Source organism: Peromyscus maniculatus, chromosome X (genome assembly GCF_049852395.1).
Source record: "Peromyscus maniculatus bairdii isolate BWxNUB_F1_BW_parent chromosome X, HU_Pman_BW_mat_3.1, whole genome shotgun sequence".
NCBI lineage: Eukaryota > Metazoa > Chordata > Mammalia > Rodentia > Cricetidae > Peromyscus > Peromyscus maniculatus.
Genome location: NC_134875.1, coordinates 2014550 through 2033036, shown reverse-complemented (window position 1 = coordinate 2033036; position 18487 = coordinate 2014550). Strand labels below are relative to the sequence as shown.

Genomic DNA, 18487 nt, shown 5'->3' with positions numbered 1-18487 from the left:
CACCTAGAGGCAGAGATCAGGGTTATATATGGAGACTTTGTCAAAACAAACAAAAATAAAACCCAAAAAAGATAGGCAATGGAGATGGTTCCAAAGTAGTTAAGAGCTCTTCCAGAGGACAAAGTTCTTAGATTCCAAAGGCAGCTCACAACTATGTAATACTTCACTTCTAGGGGATCTAATGCCCTCTTCTGTACTCTGAGGGAACACACACACACAAACACACATAGACACAAAAATAAAAATAAATATTTAAAAAGAGAGCTCTTAAATATTTTTTAAAGGGGCTGGAGAGATGGCTCAGCGGTTAAGAGCACCGTCTGCTCTTCCAAAGGTCCTGAGTTCAATTCCCAGCAACCACATGGTGGCTCACAGCAATCTATAATGAGATCTGGTGCCCTCTTCAGGCCTACAGGGATACGTGCAGACAGAACACTGTATACATAATAAATAAATAAATCTAAAAAAAAAAACCAAAACTCTAAAAAAATATTTTTTTTAAAAAGCTAGATCTACAGGATTATTTCTGGCAGGGTGTCACTATGCAGACCAGTCAGAAATCCAACTGTTTATATTCAACATGAAACCATAATGGTCAACATATTTGACTTTATGCACTTATCAGAACCTATAGAAAAAATAAAATACTCAGAGCTGCCAGATGGTAGCAGAGAGAGGGAGAGGGAGAGGGAGAGGGAGAGGGAGAGGGGGGGAGAGGGAGAGGGAGGGGGAGGGGGAGAGGGAGAGGGGAGAGGGAGAGAGGGGGGAGAGGGAGAGGGAGGGGGAGGGGGAGAGAGGGGGAGGGGAGGGGGAGGGGGAGAGGGGAGAGGAGAGGAGGGGAGAGGAGGGGAGGGGAGGGGAGGGGGGAGGGGAGAAGGGGAGGGGAGGAGAGGGGAGGGGAGGAGAGGAGAGGAGAGGAGAGACACTCTGTCTCAAAAAACAAAACAACAAAATCACAAAGAAACCCAAAACACAAACCACTCAGAGCTGCCTGCCTCTGTCTTCCGGAGTGCTGGGAGCCCTTTCTGTTTTGTTTTGTTTTGTTTTTAAATTTTTATCTTATGTGCATTGGTATTTTGCCTGCATGTATGTGTCTGTGTGAGTGACGGTGTCAGATCCACTGTAAGTGGAGTTAAAGACAGTTGTGAACAGCTATGTGGGTGCTGGGAATTGAACCTAGGTCATCTGGAAGAGCAACAAGTGTTCTTAACCATTGACCCATTTCTCCAACTCCGCAAAACCGTTAAAAAAAAAAGACCTTTTTAAATACATGGAAAAATGTACACTTGGTCCTGAGGGATGACCACACGGCTGATGTAATCAGACTGCTTGGCTACTGTGGACAGAGGGAGATGACACGAACCCTAAGGACAGTGGGGCTCCAGAGAGAAAAAAATGATTAGGCAGTGAGGGTACATTCTGGAGCAGCGTCCCTAGAGTCAATCCCAGCCACCCCACCCTCTGCCTTCCAGCCTCAGCTCACAAAAGCACCTAAGCCGGTGCTTCCAAGAGACGGATGCCACTGAAACAAAGGAAGTGCTGGGCCCCCAGGCCTAGCAGGCCTGCGGTTTCCCCCTCCACCGCTCCTCCCTCCGCCCAGGAAACCTAACCAACTAGGGGCGGAGCGGACAGCAGAACTTCAACCGGCCGCCAATGACACCCAGGGGAGAGGGTGGGCTTCCGCAAGAGCCTTAGGAAAATTGGCGCGCTCCCTCCCACCAACTCTGGGGCGCCGCCGAGCCCGCCCGCATGTTCAACTGGGCGTTTATTTTGTTGTTGTAAAACCAATCAGAGCCTGGGAACTAAGAACGTCACCGGTTTATGAACCGGAAGAGAATGAGCCTCAGACTCGTACAAAGGAAGTACAATCAGAACGCAGTTTCGCTTGAACTAGAGGGGGGACGGGGACGGGGGACGGGACGGACGGACAGCCATGCGCAGGCGCAACTTTTCTTCACAGGCTCTGCCCTTCAGCTTTCTCGGTTTCTGAAGGATCACTTATACAGCCAAAAGAAGAACTAAGCTCCAGGACAAATTATTCAACCTAGCGACAGACCGCTGTGTCACTTGCGGGAGCAGGGAAATTGTTAGTATAGTGACAGCTCAGATGTTAGGTGCTCTTGGGTCACCCCTGATGGTTTAAAAGCCAGAAAGCACATTTAGGAGTAAGGGTGGGGTTGTGACAAACCGTTTGGTAGTGAGGTTGACTCACCTTTTCCCTTTTTTTGCTTAAAAAAAAAAAAAAAAAAGCTGGGAATGGTGACTCACACCTGAAATCTCAGCACTTGGAAGACTAAAACAAGAGGATTAGGATGTAAGGCCAGACTTGGCTACGTAGTACATTAGTTCACGACCACCCTGAAATACTTGAGACCCTGTAAAAGAAGGGAAGAGCCATGTGGTGGCGCACACCTTTAATCCCAGCACTGGGGAGGCAGAGGCAGGTGATCTTTCTGTGAGTTTGAGGTCAGCCTGGGCTACAAGCAAGTTCCAGGACAGAAAGGACTGTTACATAGAGAAACCCTGTCTTATGCACTTACCAGAACTGTCTCAGCATAGCAACAAATACAGAATATTCATGGGGCAGCTGGCTGGGATGGCTCACACTTGTAATCCCAGTACTTTGGAGCCTGAGGCAGGAGAATTACCACAAGTTTGAGGCCAGCTGGAGTACATAATAAGTTCCGGGCCAGTTTGGGCTAAGGAGATCCTGACTCAAAAAGATGAATAAGGGACTGGAGAGATGGCTTAGTGGTTAAGAGCACTGGCTACTCTTCCAGAAGACCTGGGTTCAATTCCCAGCACCCACATGGCAGCTCACAGCTGTTTGTAATTCCAGTTCCAGGGGGATCTGATTCCTTCACGCACATAAAATAAAGTTAAAGATGAATAAACAAAATAAAGGAAATGAAGCTGGTAATGGTGAATGTCAGTATGCAAAGGACATGCAAAGAACACCTTAGAGGATCAGGACTTTGAGGCCAACAATTAGTACTAGGAATGTGGTTCAGTTGGTAGAGTGCTTGTCTAACATCCAAGAGGCCCCCGAGTTAGATCTCCAGCACTGTATGAACTGAGTGTAGTGGCACAAAGACCCAGCCTAGCTAAAATTAAAAAAATATATATGTATTAATGTGATTGAACCCACAGGACCTAATGACTGTTGGGATGGTATGGAGGAAAGAATTATGGATAATGAAGAAGGAAAAGCCTGAGCAACTGGGTAGCTAAATAGGCCATGATCCGGCTAGGACATCTGCAGATGAGAGCAAGTATGACCAGGAGAAAGGGCTAAAAGTGGGACATTAAGAGGGCAAAACAGCGCAGCAAAGAGTATCATGATGGGAAAGTTGCCTCTGAAATGCAAGGCTGACTAGAACCAAGAAGTCATTTAGTTCAGCCCTAGAAAATTTTTAAGGAAGTCAATGAGGCCTGCAGGCCAGGAAGGTGACAGCAGAATAGGGCACCCAAGTCAGTTTATCTGCCAACCCCAACTCAGTTGCTGAAGGTGGCCAGATTCTCCAAATCCGTTTGACTTGTGAGCTGAGTAGGCTCTGGTTTGTGAAGATGATACCCCTGCCATAAAGGAGCTGGAAAGAAGCACACCCCACCATGCACATTCACAAATTCCCCAAGGCCACAGGGTGACATTTATTGTAAAAGCACATGGGGTGAGGCTTGAACCAGGTGGGGCAGGGTCTAGGAGGCAGAGTCAGAGGCCTCTGAGCTGTCTTTGACATCTGTGCTCTCTGTGGTCTCACTGACCTCGCTGAGGTCCTTGCTGTCCCCACCACTATCCTCAGCAGCCAGGCCCTTCTCACGACAGGCCTCTCCCGAGCTCAGAAGCATGTTGCCTTTGCTCTCCGCCTTGTTCTCCATGGCCGCCAGCACCATGTGCCTGCCCTTTTCCTTCAGCTCCAGGTGCCGTCTCAGCTGCCGCCGGGAGCCCAGAGGGAAGCGGGTGGAAAGAGACAGGGCCTAAGTCTCCAGACAGGAGACAAGAGCCAGGCCCTGGGGCTGGCTGGGGGAAGGGACACAGTGAGAAGTGGTAGGGCCAAGGCAGGAAATAGGACTGGATAGAGATGTAGTTCAATCCTAGCTCTGCCCTTAAGCCTGTTTCCTCATCTGTAAAATGACAAGGGTCCAGCTGCACTCAAATGGGCTTCTGGGGAGCTCCCAAGACACAGTAGTGCCCCATAAATTGCCCTACCCCAGGAGGCTTGGTCAGGGACCCTTTCTCCCCAGCTCAATTTGGTCCTAGATCTGAGCAGGCTGGCCATGACTGCCCCAACCCTAGTAGTCCCAATCCCTCTGTAGAAAAATCTTTTACTACTGTCTCTATTCCACCTCCAGGCTTCTTCCCCCAGAGAACATCCCATGGCCTCTTCTACAGTCAACCAAGGCCATGCCTATATTTGTTGGCTTAGGAAGTGAGGGAAAGAGGGACTCTGACTCCTAGCTCTATATCTACAAGGGCTGCCATTCAACCTTGGTCTTACTTCCAGCCACCACTGCCCCAACTTGCAGCTCTTAAGTAGCCAACTTTCCCAAATGCAGAATCCTCTCTAATGCTGGAATTGCTGCCCTGACCTGGCTGAACTCTTACCTCATCAGCCATCTGTGTAAGGTCCCGCTTCATTGCATATGCATCTTCCCCATCTGCATAGTATTTGGGCTCCACTTCACTGATCCTGGGGGTAGGATGAAGACATACGCCTGGGGGCAAATTCTCCTGGTTCTTAGGCTACTGGGGTGGGTATCATCTCCCCCTGCAGGGGGTGAGGCAAAAGGCCAGGCTGAATGGATTCCTTTTTTGTTTTTCATTTGAGTGGACTCTTTCAACAGCCATGATAGCTTTCTCTGCTCTCTCCAGTGAAGCCAAGCAGCATGTAGCATCCAGGATACTTTCCATCCCTGGACTTGCCACCACTCTGCCCATAGCCTGACTAGCAAGGACTTGTGTCTTTTGAATTGAAGCCCTTAATTCTGCCTCTTCCTCTCTCTGACCTGCTCCCTGTCATTTACTGAACATATAGCTAATTCCTCTGCTAGGAAAGAGGGACACTGTACCTGCATATAGGTGGCCATCACAGACAACCTGGCTACTGCTGAGGGGAGATGTGTGTGAACACTCGAGTAGCCCTGACACTTGAAGGGAAGCCATTTGATGGCCTAGAAAGTTATTTGTCAGCCTAAGACATTAAAGATGAGAATTGGGGTGTGTGTGTGTGTGTGTGCACGTACATGCTCATGTGTGCATGTGGAGGCCAGTGGTATATGTTGGGTATCTTCCTCAATTGCTTCCCACCTTATTTTTTTCAAAATAGGATCTCTCACTGAATCTGGACCTTGCCCATTCAACTGGGCTGGTTGGTTAGTGTACCCAAGGATTCTCTTGTCTTAACCTTCTCAGCACTAGGATAACAGGTGCAGGACACTGTGGCTTTTATACATGGGTGCCAGGGATCAAACTCAGGTCCTCACAAATAAGCTATCTCCTTGGCACCCCCCTCTTGAGATAGGGTTTTGCCGTGTGGCTGAGACTGAGCTGGAACTCCCTATGCCAGGCTCCTAACCCACAGTCCTGCACCTTCTGAGTACAGAAATTGAGGCATATATCACCACATCTAGTGGTGGGAAGTGCTGACTTAGCATGTGAAGCAGTTCTCACCAGAGGCATCCTTAACTAGGTCAAAGATCCCTCCCTGAATCTGGGTATTGAATCCAGAAAAGCCTGAAAGCCACTGCCCTGTCCCAATGGTCTCATATCCACTCTACGCCCTCAAAGCCTAGTGTGACTCAATGGGTCCTCCAATCAGTTCATTCCAGTCCCCTTTTATGTGGCAGTAGGTCCTCTCTTCAATGCTAGTCTCATGGAGATGCCCATGTCTTGAGTAGACCTGCCCTCAGCCATCAGGACATCCAGAGCTATAGGTCCCTCATGGCTTTTGCTCAAGGCCCCTTTTCTCTGCAATCCCCTTTCATCTGCTCTCACCTGCTGCTTTCTGGTGCTAGTCACTTCTCAGCCTTTGCTCATGCCCCTAGCCTATCTCTCTTTACTCCTAGACCAGCACTAAGAAGCCTTGTGTGTTCTTTACCACACTGCCCTTCTTCACCAGCCTCACTAGTACCAAGCCATTCTTCCTCCACCCAGTAAGATGTGTTGGACCCCTGCTCTACCACACACAGAGGAAGCAGGTGTCTTCTCCATGTCAGCTTGCCAGTGAACAGCCACTGAGTATACAGAAGGCCTCCTAGCAATGTCTGGAGTCCCTCCACCCCTTTCTCAGCCCACCCCAGTCAAATGGATGGATCATGCCACTTAAAAAAAAAATCTTGATCTACTTACTGAAAGTTGAGAGTGTTGGAATAGAGATGCAGGGCAGCCCGGTTACTGCAGGGGAATAAGGCACTTCTGAGCTTCACAAACTTGGCCAGGCAGGTTGGCAGGCCATATCCAGGTCCTACCTTTCCCAGTCCTCCTTTCCCACTAATGCTACTTCCCATCTTCTTCTGAAGGTAGTAAACCCCAGAGCCCCTATCAATCGGGTACCTCTTCCTCCCCACTCCCCAACATTGCCCTTTCCCCCAGCTTGGCTTCCACCTCTTTCTGACATGCAGGGAGACATATTTGGCATTGAAGTTCTCTATCATGGCTCGAGAGGCCTGGTCCATCAGCTTCTGAGCAAGGCCAAGGCGCCGGTGGGAACGCTTCACAGCCTGAAGGAAGAAGAATGGGTAGAGTGGAGCCTTGGGAGGCTACCTTCAATTACCTCCAGTCCACCTCTGCCAAACCCTCAGAAGCTCTACTCACCAGTGAGGTGATATGTCCATGGGGTACATCATCTGGATCCTCTTCCCTAGAGGAGAAAGCTAGAAAGGAGCCTGGTACAGGTGCAGTCTATCTGGGACACCTGTGCATAGCAAGTGTGTAGACTTTGTAGTGGACCCTATAGCACCCCAGATCCAGGCAGAGGAGAACTAGGAACTTCTGAATCAGAATAACCAATCACACCCTCCTCAAAGCCCCATGCTACACCCACCAGAAATGTGCAGTGTCAACAGAACATTGCCCTATGATTGACCAAAAGAAAAAAAGTCAGCTGTTAAGCCACAAAAAGAGTAGTGCTGAATGATGCAAAGCACTAAGTGAAGGGATCCAGTTTGAAAGAGCTATCAGTTCCTATTCCAACTCTGCAACGTTCTGAAAACGTGACCTTGTTGTTGGAGGTTGTGAGAAGTATGGAATACCCTAAAGGTGGACAGACACTCTTCAACTGTCCCACTCCAGAGGGCGTGCAACACAGACAGAAGCTCAACAATGAAAACACGAATGTAAACAAAATCTGTGTTGGTTTCTCACTTCTAATAAGTGTACCATATATGGTAGTGAGAGAACAAATATGGAGGAGGGGTGTATGGAAATACTCAGTACCTTCTGCTCAATTTTTTCTGTCAACTTAGAGCTACCCTACAAACAACCTGTTAATTTAAAAAAAAAAAATCCACAGCAAACTGGGCATATTTAATTCCAGCATTCAGGAAGCTTAGCACGAAGACTGCTATAAATTTGAGGCCAATCTGGGCAAAAGAATGAGAACCCCTCTAAAACTAATCCATAGCAGCATTCACCAGACATGGGAGGTATTGGTTTCCCAATCCCTTCTCCAAAGCTTTTCCCCCAGCTCATCAACACCCAGTCTTAGCATTAAGCTCCTTTCTTCCTCCTTGGTGACTCACATTTTGGCCAAGACGTACCCCACAATCTTCCCATTCTCATCCTCAGCAATGTAAGAGAGCTGGTAACAGACAAGAAAAGGAAGTCAGGCAGAGCAGGCAACAGGTTAGAGCTCATCACCAGCCTCCTGCTTTGTGTAAGTTAGTAGGAAGCTGCAAAAATTGTTGAGTTGTGACAACTGGTGACCTGGAATGCAAGGGGCCCAGTTTCCCTACTCCACACTTGTGGCCCCTCTTGGAAGGGCACAGGCACAAGTGGGAATCCCATCTCCAACCTGTGTCTAGCTTACAGTTCCTACATACACCTTTTCAATTTGCCAGGCATCCCCATCAGCCAGGGCCTCACTGTATGTACCAAGGCACTGTACCTCACTGCCCACTGCTTTTAGCCCACTCAGATCCATGTTTCCCTCCTGTTGTCCCTTACTCCCCTACAAAACGCAAATGCTGCCTACCTGGGGCCACGACAGGCCGTGGTAGAAGTAGTACTTCATCTGGTAGTTCTCCGGCAGGCAGAGCAGGTTGCAGTGCTGCATGTTCATCAGGTCCTCGGGCTGCGTGACAGTGGGGACACGGTTAGTCCAGGACTTCAGTGACTAAGAAGGCCTTACGCACTCGAGACCCCTGTTCTCTGTTATCTCTGGACCTCCCCTTCCCCCAGGCAGGGCAGGGTTGTGACTATCTATCTGACTTTGCACAAGCCTGGTTTCAATGCGCTGTGCAAAACACGCCAGGTTCCAGGATCAAGTAGCAGCGCCTGGAAGTTGTGGAGCCCTGACATCAGGCAAACGCGGGATACTATAATCCCAAGATGTCTAAAGCAGGTTGCAGCAACTTTAAGGTCCAGCAGCCGCAGACGTTCGGGGGCCACAGCACCAGGTCCCTCAATAGCATGCGCACGTGGTCATCAGGCAAGGAGCCCACGCGGTGCGAACAGGCTGGCTCCCCATCACCTCACCCTAGCATTGCGGATGTTCATCACGGCGGCGGAGCTCGCGGGTCCTCGTGGGTTGTGAACGCGCACGCTCAGCGGCCACTCAGAAGCACGGCACGGACGTTAGGGGCCGGGGCTGGGACAAGGGCCAAACTCCCAGGAGGCGGTGGCGGAAGAGACGAGCTGCTCCGACTAGTCTGCAGCGGAAGTGCACGGCTACAGGATCCGCCTCCAAACCTCAGAGTTAGTGAGCGCTCACGGAGCCAATGGGCTCGGTGGAACCGCGGTGAGGTGGCGCCTTCGAGGCCGCCATGAAGGCCCGGCAAACCTGGCAGTGTGGAGAGTAGCTATTCCCTCCCACATGGCCCACAGAGGTGCGCACACAAGCAGGTGGAACAGGATCAGATTTATTTGGAGCCTCCGAGGCTGGGGACGGGGGTGGGTCCGAGGCGACGGAGCAGGGCTTCCAGAATCTGCTCACACATGGCCAGGCACCGTGACACATGGAAGCAGCCTGTGAGGAGAATGGATGCTGTTGTTGGGAGGGTCCGGGGAACCACAAACCCTTGCAGTCTCACCTGTTCCCCGCTCACCTTTAAACGGACCTCCCTTGATGGTGAGGGCCACCTTTCCCTCTCGGTTCAGATAGCCAAACCATTCCCCGAACTCAGGATCACGAAACTAGAATAAGTAGACAATGACAGCTAATATCTGGCAGGACCCACCCGAATGTCACCGGCTGAGGAAGGGGCACCCCTTTGCAGTGCTACCAGTGGTCAGAGTTCAAATGGCGTGATTTCAGTACTTTTAACAAACCACGTCCTGGAAAAAGATGAAAGCTGAGGATGGTAGGCAGTAGGCCTTCTCAGCCTGTAACCCAGTGGGGAAGGGGCTGCAGGGGGGTGTGCTGAAACGCTAAGAGAACGGGCTCTCTATATTTGATTGGTATGTTACCTAACACTTTGAATTGAATACTTTAGAAACAAACATTTTACCTCATTTAAGTTAAAAAAGAAAGAAAGAAAGAAAGAAAGAAAGAAAGAAAGAAAGAAAGAAAGAAAGAAAGAAAGAAAGAAAGAAAGAAAGAAAGAGGGAGGGAGGGAGGGAGGGAGGGAGGGAGGGAGGGAGGGAGGGAGGGAGGGAGGAAGGAAGGAAGGAAGGAAGGAAGGAAGGAAGGAAGGAAGGAAGGAAGGAAGGAAGGAAGGAAGGAAGACTCTTGCCAGCAAACTTTCCAACAAGTGACTTCTCTGCAGTTCATGGTCTCTACTTCACAGGCATTTGGTCCAAAAGATCTTTGGATTATCAAACAGAGACACATTAGTCCTATCCTTGTCTACTGAGGTTTTTATAACAGGGTCTCAGACTTTCCTCTAACCCTGTGTGGTGGGGCATGCCTTTCCTTAGCCCCAGCCCTCAGGATGTAGAGGCTGACACATTTCTGTAAGTTTCAGGCCAAGCTGGTCTTCTGCACGCCTTCATCATGGATTCTGACCCTGTCCAGTGGATCTGATGCTTTAGATATGGGGTCCAGCATCTGAGCTGCTGGACAGACCCTTTGTATACCCTATCCCATACCTGTCTTACTGAGGCTTTTTCAGTTCCCCAAAATGTATCCCAAGTCCTTATCCAAGGCCCTTCCCATTTTGTTCTCAATGATAAAATAGTTAAGTAGAACCCCTTCTTAGAAGGCATTAAAGTTTACCATCAAAATGCTCCCTTTAAATTGTGACATATGAAGCTAGGCAGTGGTGGTGCACGTCTTTGATCCCAGCACTCGGGAGGCAGAGACAGGTGGATCTCTGTGAGTTTGAGGCCAGCCTGGTCTACAGAATGAGTTCTAGGACAGCCAGGGCTACACTGAGAAACCCTGTCTCAAAAAAATATTGTGACATATGACTTGTGAATTTTAAGCTGTGTAATGATTCATGTCTGTAATCTCAGCACTCAGGAGGCTGAGGCAGGAGAATTGCCTCAAGTCCAAAGCCAGTCCAGATTCTGTCTCAGAAAGAGTGGTGGTGGTGTATTCAAGAGAGGTATAAGCAGTTCTGTATCTAATCATAACTTTTGAGTAGTCTTGTCCTTATGTATTTATTTTTGAGAAGGAGTCTCACTTTGTATTCCTGACTACCCTAGAACTTGCTATGTGGCTCAGGCTGGCTTGGAACTCAGTTGAAATCTTCTTACCTCCACCTCCCCAGTGTTGGAACTAAAGGCATGGACCCAAACTGGCTCATGTTCTTTTTTTTTTTTTTTTTTTTTAAGTTTCTTTGAAACAGGATTTATCTTTGTAGCCTTAGCTGCCCTGGAACTCACTTCCCTCTGCTTCCCAAGTGCTGGGATTAAAGGTGTAATAATAAGTGTCTGTGTAATTTATTTGGGAGCTGGGTGGCAGGCCCCCAAAAGAGCAAAGAGCGAAAACAACCAACAACAGCCTCAGAAACTCATCTGCTGGGCCAAGAGTCAGTAAAATACCTTGTAAACTAGTTTGGCAGTGGTGATGAACACCTTTAAACTCAGCTCTTGGGAGGCAGAGGCAGGCTTATCTCTGAGTTGGAAGCCAGCCTGATCTACAGAGTGAGTTTCAGGACAGCCCAACCATTGCTACACAGAGAAGCCCTGTCTTGAAAAACCAAAAAAAAAGTGCCTTGCAAACATGAGAACCTGAGTTTGGTCTCAGAACCCATATGAAAAAAAGACAAGGATAGCACGCTTGTATTCCCACCACTGGAGAAACAGAGATAGGATGATCCCAAGGGTACGCCTACTAGTCAACATAGCTAGTGAGTGACTGTCTCAACAAAAAGGTATGTAGTACCTGAGAAACACCACCTGAAGGTGTCCTCTGACCTACCTATACTCTCTGTCTCTGTCTCTGTCTCTGTCTCTGTCTCTGTCTCTCTCTCTCTCTCTCACACACACACACACACACACACACACACACACACACACACACACACACACACACACACACACTTGGGGGAGGTTCCAACTGCTGATTCACCAGCCTGACATACTAGCTGTTGGATTCCCTGTCAAGGCTCAGGCTGCTGGACCTGGCAGATCAAGGATGTTCCTGCTACATGGAGCTCATCTGGCTGGACCCTCCTAGGTTCCCTTCTGTCAAACAGACATACCCTGCCCTCCACTGCTTTGGATCCTTGCTCATAAGGTCTTCTCTGATCCCTCTATAAGAAAGTTCTGGCCGGACAGTGATGGTGCACGCCTTTAATCCCAGCACTTGTGGGAGGCAGAAGCAGGTGGATCTCTGTGAGTTTGAGGCCAGCCTGATCTACAGAATGAGTTAGAGGACAGCCAGAACAGTTTTCCACAGAGAAACTCTGTCTTGAAAAACCAAAGTGAAAAAAAAAAAAAAAGAAAGTTCTGTATCATTTGCCATCTGCTTTGTTTCCCACAGCTCATTGGTCTCTACATCTGCTTGTTTACTTGATTAGAATCTGACCACCTAGAAAGATGAGTTCCTTGAGGCAGGGCTTCTTGTTTTACCAAACAAAAGGCACTCTTGGTACCCTCAGAGCAGCTGAGGGTAACACCTGATGAATAGGCTAGGAGTGGCTGAGGGAAAGCCTACTGGACCCTCTTATATAGCCCATTTCTTCCTTTCCTGCTGTCTGTCATATCCTTCAAACCTGAACTGGGCTTCCAGGAAGCAAGGAGATAGCACTTACATGGCAGAAGGTGTACTCAGCCACCTGATTGAAGATCTTTAGCAAGGTAGGGTCCCCACTGTCACTGTAACCCATGAGGAAGGCAATCATGGCTTCACAGTGTGGCCACCACAGCTTCATGTCCCACTCCAGCTGAGAAGAGAGCAGAGATAGGCAGCTAAGGTCCTTGTTGACTTTAGGACACTCATATCCTCTGTTCTGACTCAGTCTGTCTGGCTCAGGACTTGGTTCTTAATCATGAGACATGGGGGATAGAGTTAGATTAGTCCTTAAGAGTAGAGCTAGCCTTCTGACCTGAATGTACCCCAAGCAGCTCCTTAAAAGGACAAGTACTGGGACAGACTCCCTTTATCCCTTAAGGTGGAATGCTGTCTGCCTTGTCATGTCATCTTTAAGCCTCTCGGACATTGCTGCTACCCATGGCTGGTAGCGTACCCTCAGCAGATCTCCAGCAGGATCAGGACACAACTGATCAGAAGAACAATTTCACTCCTGTCTGCCACCAAGTGGGAAAGTGAGAATCACCCAAGAACCCTTCAAGCCACTGGCACCAGACGAAGGGGATGTGTGTCTTGGCATCAGCATTTGCACACTCTCTCTTCTCTAATGGCTTTCACGGGATATATGACGGGGAAAACTGGACTCTGGGTTCAAATTTTTTTGTTGTTATTGTATTTTCAGATAGGATCTCTTTACCTTGTCCTGGCTGTCCTGAACCTCACTATGTAGACCAGGCTGGCCTCGAGTTCACAGAGATGCTTCTGATCTGGCCCCCAAGTGCTGGGATTAAAGACATGTGCCACTACACCTGGCTCTGAGTTCCCCTATTACATGCCAGGCTTCCAGCAAGTTGCTCTGGGCATTCCCACCTGGGTGGGGCAGAAACCATCAGCATCCTGGAAGTAGAAGAGGCCTCCGTGCTCAGGGTCCCATCCAGAGTAGAAAGGCAACAAGAGAAACTTGTCAATGATGTGCATTCGAAGTTTGATGTCACCTTTCCTGCGGGCATACTGGAGCAGGAACCAGCCAGCTTCTATTGCGTGGCCTAGTGAGGGTTGAAAGAAAGTTAAGGCAGGAATTAATTCCCTTCCCAAGCATCTGAGGGCTTGAGTTCCTGGAACCTCCCTTCCTCCTCATGGGTGAAAGATGCTTGAACTCTGTCACAGGATACCCTGCCTTTCTGCCTGGACTCCATTCCCTGAAAAAAAAGGCCCCCCCAAAAGACACTTAAGTTCCTTCAGCCAATGCCCAGTCCTGGGCAGACTTTCCCCTTCCTCTACCTGGTCTTTGGTGGAGGGAGGAGGGCAGCCCCTCCCATAGGAGACCCCAAACTGAAAGCTGAGTTCTTTTTCCTGATATGCCAGCACACCTGGGTTCTGATGTCTTCCAAGGCAACCAGGAAGTTCTTTGCCATCCTCTGATATATTCTCTAGCACAGCTTTCCCATCCCTCTGCCAGAAAAGGAACAAAAGACAGATGTTTCCATTCCCTCTCATCTAACCAGAAAGATCTAACTTCAAAAATCTCTCCTGCTGGGCATGGTGGCCCACTCCTTTAATCCCAGCACTGGGGAGGCAGAGGCAGGCAGATCTCTGTGAGTTCAAGGCCAGCCTGGTATACATAGTGAGTTCCAGGACAGCCAGGACTGTTACATAGAGCCCTTTCTTGAAAAAATGGAAAAAACTTTCCTTCCTCCACCCTTGGTACCAGCCATCCACCTACTCAGTAGACCCAAAGGGGGCATTTTTGGTTGTTGTGTGTTTTGAAACAGTCTTGAGTAACCCAGGCTAGTCTCAAACTTAGTATACATGCAAGGCTGACCTTGAACTCTAGATTCTCCTGCTTCTACCTCTGGAGTTCTGGAATTATAGAAGAACATTTTTGGAATGGCTGATTGTCTCCCATGGGCCTATAGGTTCTGATCCTTGCTTTAGATCTGGATCTCTCAAGCAGAGAGCATAAAACACTGAATGAGGAGGCAAGATAGAGTTGGATGTCCACAGAGGCTGAGGAGGAACATAGATCAAGGTCTCAGGATGTGCTTGGGGCTCTGGCCTCTTTTTTCTGCCTTAGGACCCACTCATCTCTGCCCCAGCATGCCAGGCTCCACCTTCCTGAGGACCCTGGGCTATATTTCAAATGAATGTGCTTCCTTAGATCTACCTGTCTAGAAAGCTGAAGAACATATTTCAGGTAGAGGGCCCTTGCAGAGTGGGAGAATAGGGTTCACTCCGTCCCTCTCTCTGTGCCTACCTGGACGTGCTGCAGAATCCTGTGGGCACACCAGTCCCCTAGTTCTGCGTACTTGCTGGTCAGTGCCTTATCTTCCTCTCCAAGCTGCTCCACCAGGTGGAGCAGCATCATGGGCACTGCCAAAGCCTCTGCCGCAGGGGTCCCTGAGAGCCTAGTCTGGCCTAGATCAGATGAGTCCACCTGCACCCAGTGGACGATCTGATCCATCATCTCCATAGCTTCATTCTGTGGGGAGACAAGGCAGAGGCTGCATACCTTGTCCCATTTCTCTCCCCGAGGAAGGACCTAGGATTCAGCTTGTTCTCCAAGGATACCTGCTCTTTCTGCAGCTCTCCAGGGCCAGCCCTACATACAGCCAAGTACCAGAGGCCAAGTGGATCCACCCAACATTGCTTGTGGGGTGAGGGGGAAGCTCTGGGATTCAGGCAGGAGGGCCCAGGGAGGAAAAAGGACCTCTTCTACATGGACACAGGGCATTGACTGATAGATCCCTGTTTGCTCAGGGTTCCTATGGTGGTACAGGAATTGGGAGAGAGCTGAGGAGAGAAGGTAGTCACAAAATGGTAGGACAGGAGTGAATGGGAGTTGTGGCAAGCTCTCAGGTCTCTCTTCAGAGTGAATTCATACCCAACAGCCTGTGGCCATCCTTCCCACACACCTGATAATGTGTTTCCCCTGTTACTTTCCAAAGCTCATTCATGGCCATGGTGTAGAAACATTCGCTGAAAATGGTCCGCTGCACCTTCACTGGATGGCCATCCCGAGTCAACACGAAGGCACACTTCTTGGCAGGTGGTGCCACGCGGGCATGACGCAGCAAAAACTCACCACCTGGTGGTTGGGGAGTATGCATGCTAGGTAAGGGCTCATAATATACTGTCTCTTGGAACATACCAGTCCCTTTTCTTTACCCCTTTAGATCCACTGAATAAATGACCCACTGAAGCTCCTGAGGAGATGGGGGTAGGAGAGGGTACCTGCTTTTGCTGCATCCAGAAGCTCAGCACGGCGGAAACGCTCAAAACTGCGGTACAAGTGACAATACATCCATACCTGTGAGGGAAGAGTTTGAAGAGGAGCAGCTGGGGTGGGGGGGGGATCTTAAGTATCCCTGGGTATATCCAATTGTGTGACAGCCTTAAGTGTGCAAACTGACCTGCCTCCCCTGCAGCCAGACATATTTGAGGTGATCATAGACCTGCCCATTGCGGCCAAGACATGTGAGGAAGCCCCTGTGAGACATATTGTATTGTTAGAAAAAGAGGAGACTTGCACCCTTCTCCAATAGCTTCACTATTCTCCTGAAGCCAGTAGATCTGTGAGTCGCCACAGAGTGAAGTAGGGGTTTGGGAGGGGCAAAAGCCCTGGGAGGATCATCGAGGGGTAGCTAACCCGTGTTCCTGGTCATGGGAATGCTCCATCCAGAAAGCGACCACATTATCGAGCTCCTGTCCCACACGTTCCTTCCAGATCTGCAGTGTCTCTCGTTCCTTCTCCATATCCTGTGAAGTGATTCAGGTCAGGGCATGCATGGAGGCACAGCTCTTCACAGGGACTTCCTGAACCAGCTCAAGTGGGCCCCAGAGCTGTTTGATCGCACCCCATCCCCATAGGGCCTTGAGCCAAGGATCCCTCTCGCCTTTGCGACGGGCTTCTGACCTCACCGTTTGCTGGGACCCTCCAGAACAGCACCTCTCCTGCCAAAGAGACCACTGACTTTTAACACTCAGTCCATTTATTAGCTCTCCTCCAGGAAACCAGAGTTGGTCAAATCCCGTGACCGTCACTCAGCTGACCGAGCAGTGCCCCACCCACCTGATCCTCTTCAGGGTTCGGACGGGGCCGAGGTGGGGGCGGGGCAGAGGGCGGGGTTTGAAACCCCACCTCCTGCCCATCAAGGCCCAGGGTGAGCGCACTCTTGCTCTAGATTCTCCTGGTGGGAAGTGGCTGAGGACAGTCTTGTCACATGGAGAGGAAGTAGGGAGGAGACTGAATTGTGCCTGGCAGCTGAGGTTGGTGATCCCAACAGATGTGTGGGGTTGGGGTGCCCCTGGAAATGCCTGAATCCTGAGACCATATAGTGGGCAAGTCTTCTCTGCCAATTTGGTCCTTTAGCTTCGTAAACTGTCAGTATCCAGTAATTTACAACCATTGGCCTTGGTTGCCAGTTCCTGGATACTTCACCCCAAAGGCTGCTTCTGGGAAAACAGGTGGTAACCATGCAAAGCAGAGTGGGCATCCTCTAGATCTCTGGGCCTGCCTTCTAGCTACCCAGTATTGGTTGGCTCTGGGACAGGCTGGTTGATCTGTTCCTCCCATTTTTGTTACCCACTGGGCACCCTCATTGATCAGCAGAATTCTGTGGAGGGAGAATTGCAGCCAGAATTTCTGAGGTACTTTGGGGAGCTTGAATATGTTCTGAATCTTTTTGTCCCCATTTTATTTTATGTGTATTGGTGTTTGCCTCTGTGTATGTCTGTACACCACATGCATTTAGTATCCTCAGAGGCCAGAAAAGGGCACTGGGATCCTCTGGGGCTGGAGTTACAGATGGTTGTGAGTCTCCATGTGGGTGCTGGAAATCGAACCTGGACCCTCTGGAAGAAAAGATAGTGCACTTAACTGCTGAGTCATCACTCTAGTTCTTTGAATATGTCCTTAAGGATAGACTGCAACCCAGGAGTGTAAAGTAACTAGACCTTCTGCCTCATCAATGCTGCTCTGGGAGTTGGTTAGTAAAAAGAATCCAGTTCCTGGGCATGGTGATGTTCTTGTGCCACTCCATCCCCCAGCTGTGTTCTGACCTTTGATTTCACAATGACTGCTACCTTCCAGGCTATGGCTGCTGGTTAGCTCTGCAGGTTGGAGTGGTTCTTTTAGCCTGAAACACTTCACCTTTGTGGTGCTTGGAGTGAGCCTTGTCCCCATGTATGTTAGGTAGGTGTCTACTGCAGCTGCTCTGTGTTCATATTTACCCTCAGCTTAGCTCATACCCAGGGGACCCTAGACCTGTATCCAGGAAGGCTTGTGTGCCATTATTTAAACTGTATTTATCTATGTCCGTCTTCTCCCCCGCCTCCCTTGCACACATACCATCTCCCTCAAGCTCAGCCAAGGACAAGCCTTGGTATGATACTATAGGTGATTCCCTGGCCCTGGACCTCATGGGAGGAGTGTTAGGCAAGGCTGTAATGCCTCTTTCTGCCCTCAAGCTCAGTTTGCTTGTTTGCAACAGGGTCTCATGTATCCCAGGCTAGCCTTGTACTCTCACTAGTAGGCAAGGATGGTTTTGAAGTCCTGATCTTATTGCCTCCACTTCTCAAGAACTGGGACTACAGGTGTGTTACATCACACCCAGCTTCAAGCTCAGTATTTGTTTTTGTTTTCACTGTGTAGTTCCTACTTTCCTGGAACTCACTCTGTAGACCAGGCTGGTCTTGAACTCATAGAGATCTGCCTGCCTCTGCATCCCCAGAGCTGGGATTAAAGGCGTGCACCACCACCACCACCACCACCACCACCACCACCACCACCACCACCACCACCACCACCACCACCCAGCTCAAGCTCAGCATTTTGAGATCTGTGCCAAAGCACTTCTGGTATAAATCCTTAAAAAAAAAAGATTAATTTTTAATTATGTGTGTGTCTGTGTGAGTGAGGTGACCATGGAAGTCTGCTCAGCAAAGATGCTAGAAACTAAACTCTGGTCCACTGAGCTATTTTTCCAGCCCTGTATATTCCTTGAGTTCCAGAGTGGTATGAGAAGCTCAGCACAGGGGAGGAGGGAGGGTAGACCCATAGGTAATGGCTATAAGAATAGTGTGTTGCTGGGCGGTGGTGGCGCACGCCTTTAATCCCAGCACTCGGGAGGCAG

General features: G+C 49.5%; 2 protein-coding genes across 8 annotated transcripts; both read right to left on the bottom strand.

Annotated features, from left to right (window-relative positions):
- Positions 1–3615: 3615 nt before the first annotated feature.
- Naa10 (N-alpha-acetyltransferase 10, NatA catalytic subunit) lies at positions 3616–8930 on the bottom strand. 5 transcript variants are annotated; one of them, XM_076562598.1, is made up of 8 exons: positions 8696–8930; positions 8193–8291; positions 7741–7799; positions 6815–6860; positions 6605–6720; positions 6350–6394; positions 4607–4691; positions 3616–4021 (listed from the first exon to the last, which is right to left on the bottom strand). In XM_076562598.1, exons 1-8 carry the CDS (start codon positions 8714–8716, stop codon positions 3818–3820), a joined length of 675 nt encoding a protein of 224 aa, XP_076418713.1. In that variant the 5' UTR covers positions 8717–8930; the 3' UTR covers positions 3616–3817. The 5 variants fall into 5 exon arrangements, with proteins under 5 accessions (XP_076418713.1, XP_076418711.1, XP_076418712.1 ...); XM_076562596.1 differs by having other exon boundaries at positions 3616–3933; XM_076562597.1 differs by having other exon boundaries at positions 3616–3933; positions 7759–7799.
- Positions 8931–9062: 132 nt separating this feature from the next.
- Positions 9063–16412, bottom strand: Renbp (renin binding protein). 3 transcript variants are annotated; one of them, XM_076562593.1, is made up of 11 exons: positions 16275–16412; positions 16003–16112; positions 15767–15842; positions 15588–15663; positions 15269–15441; positions 14611–14835; positions 13727–13808; positions 13227–13402; positions 12358–12489; positions 9265–9352; positions 9063–9185 (listed from the first exon to the last, which is right to left on the bottom strand). In XM_076562593.1, the coding sequence occupies exons 2-11, from the start codon at positions 16107–16109 to the stop codon at positions 9079–9081; spliced, it is 1242 nt and encodes a 413-aa protein (XP_076418708.1). In that variant the 5' UTR covers positions 16110–16112; positions 16275–16412; the 3' UTR covers positions 9063–9078. The 3 variants fall into 3 exon arrangements, with proteins under 3 accessions (XP_076418708.1, XP_076418709.1, XP_076418710.1); XM_076562594.1 differs by having other exon boundaries at positions 16270–16402; XM_076562595.1 differs by lacking the exon at positions 14611–14835.
- Between the last annotated feature and the right edge of the window lie 2075 nt (positions 16413–18487).